A 2,500-nucleotide genomic window follows, 5' to 3' on the forward strand; every position below is an offset into this window, starting at 1 on the left:
TGTGTCTCTCTCCCTGTCTCTCTCTGTGTCTATCTCTGTGTCTCTCCCTGTGTCTCTCCCTGTGTCTCTCTCTGTGTCTCTCTCTGTCTCTCTGTCTCTGTGTCTCTCTCTGTGTCTCTCTCTGTGTCTCTCTCTCTGTCTCTCCCTGTGTCTCTCTGTGTCTCTCTCTGTGTCTCTCCCTGTGTCTCTCTCTGTCTCTCTCTCTGTGTCTCTCTCTCTGTGTCTCTCTCTGTGTCTCTCCCTGTGTCTCTCTGTGTCTCTCTCTCTGTGTCTCTCTCTCTCTGTGTCTCTCTCTGTGTCTCTCTCCCTGTCTCTCTCTCTCTCTCCCTGTGTCTCTCTCTGTCTCTCTCTCTGTGTCTCTCTCTGTGTCTCTCTCTCTGTGTCTCTCTCTGTCTCTCCCTGTGTCTCTCTCTGTGTCTCTCTCTCTGTGTCTCTCTCTGTCTCTCCCTGTGTCTCTCTCTGTGTCTCTCTCTCTGTGTCTCTCTCTGTCTCTCCCTGTGTCTCTCTCTGTCTCTCCCTGTGTCTCTCCCTGTGTCTCTCCCTGTCTCTCTCTCTGTGTCTCTATCTCTGTCTCTCCCTGTGTCTCTCTCTCTGTCTCTCTCTGTGTCTCTCTCTCTGTGTCTCTCTCTGTGTCTCTCCTTGTCTCTCTGTGTCTCTCTCTCCCTGTCTCTCTCTCCTATGGTCCATTGGAGGTGTGTCAGTAATCTACACTACAGAGATATGTCTGGTTGCCTCCAACACTAACCGTCTTGAATCTCTGTCCCGTCACGTCATCGCTCACCTCTTGTTATGCAGTCGACTGAGTCAGAATGCTGGTCATGACTCATGGTTATTATGGGATGACTGGGACCACAGGTTTTCGAAGCACACTGCAGCTGACGTGCTTTAGCTCTCACCATGCAGAGTGCACCCTGACCCCCAGCACCCTGGACAGGGACCCCAACAACTGACCCCTGACCCCTGGAACACACTGGGAGCGGAGCCAGAATAATGGAGAGCTTTTTAATACATTAGGACCATGATCACGTAGACCACTTCTTGGAATCACAGCTGTGAGAATCGCTAGTACATGGAGAACATTGAACCAATTGCACTCTATGGCAGTGAGGTGTGGGGTCCACTTACAAAACAAGACTTTACCCAATGGGACAAACACCCCATTGAGACCCTGCATGCAGAGTTCTGTAAGATTATCCTACATGTCCAGAGGAAAACTACAAACAATGCATGCAGGGCAGAATTAGGCCGTTACCCACTAATACTAAAAATACAAAAAAGAGCAATTAACTTTTGGACACACCTAAAACGAAGTGACCCCCTCTCGTACCATTATCAAGCCCTGCAGTGCCAAGAGCTGAGGAGCATCAGGAACCCCCTTACCCAGCTGGTCCTGAGGCTGAGTCCACAAACCTGCTCTCTTAACACACCTCAGGAACAGAACACGTCACCAATCAGAATAAATCAAATTACTACACAGCTAAAACAAAACTACATCACCTATTGGAAAACACAAACAAAAGCACAGAGCAAAATGCAGTGCTATCTGGCTCTAAATCGACAGTACACCATAGCAGATTATTGAGCATGGTGACTGATCAACAACTAAAAAGAACCTTGACAAAATACAGACTGAGTGAGCACAGCCTCGCTGTTGAAAAGGGGAGGCACAGGAAAACCTGGCTCCCTGCAGAGCAAAGGCTGTGCTGTCATTGCATCCTCAGTGAGCCTGAAACTGAGTGGCACTTCCTCACCAAATGTGAAAAATATAAATATATTAGAGAAACGCATTTAAAAAAATTTGAACTAATAACAAAAGGCTTTCTTGCACTACCAGATACAGAAAAACTACCAGTCCTACTAGGGGAGGACTCAACAAGCTGTGAGCTAGCAGCAGCCTATGTTGCTGCCTGCCACAAACTGAGGGACAGTGAGTGACAGTCACCTGACATGTTTACGCCGTAATATTTGATGTTTTATTTTATGATGATATTTTGTATGTACTTCTATCTATCTGTTTGTAATCCATGTTTATGTTTAATATTGCTTTAGCAACATGTAGAAGTATGTCATGCCAATAAAGCCATTTGAATTTGAACATAGAGGGCACGAGAAACAATATATATATATATATATATATATATATATATACATAGGGTCGACAGTGGCTCAGGAGTGGTCGTCTAGTAGTGATCAGAAGGTTCCCGGTTCGATTCCCACTCCTCCCGGGCAGCGTCTCGACGTGTCCTTGAGCAAGACACTTAACCCCTAATTGCTCCCGATGAGCAGGTTGGCACCTTGGTCGCCTCTGCTGTCAGTGTGTGGACGTGTGAGTGAGTGCGTGGGTGAACGTGAGGAACAAAATAGTCAATTGCTTTGGATAAAAGAGATAAATGTCCAAGACTGCCCTGCCCCCTGCTGACTGAGGGGGGTCGGTTCAGACCAGCTGCTGACTGAGGAGGGGGTCAGTTCAGACCAGCTGCTGACTGAGGGGGTCAGGGGT

The 2,500-nt window shown here is 47.5% G+C and overlaps 1 protein-coding gene across 1 annotated transcript in view; it reads right to left on the bottom strand.

Moving 5' to 3' along the window:
* Positions 1-896: 896 nt before the first annotated feature.
* Positions 897-2,500, bottom strand: part of LOC311247633 (inaD-like protein) — a gene marked incomplete at both ends in the record, with an annotated part of 16,817 nt that continues 15,213 nt past the window's right edge. Inside the window, one exon of the mRNA XM_084338653.1 lies at positions 897-970. Within this exon, the coding sequence (XP_084194779.1) occupies positions 897-970 (74 nt within the window). The remainder of the gene's footprint in view (positions 971-2,500) is intronic.

Source organism: Notolepis coatsorum (assembly GCF_963971535.1).
Source record: "Notolepis coatsorum genome assembly, contig: SCAFFOLD_3354, whole genome shotgun sequence".
NCBI classification, from domain to species: Eukaryota; Metazoa; Chordata; class Actinopteri; order Aulopiformes; family Paralepididae; genus Notolepis; species Notolepis coatsorum.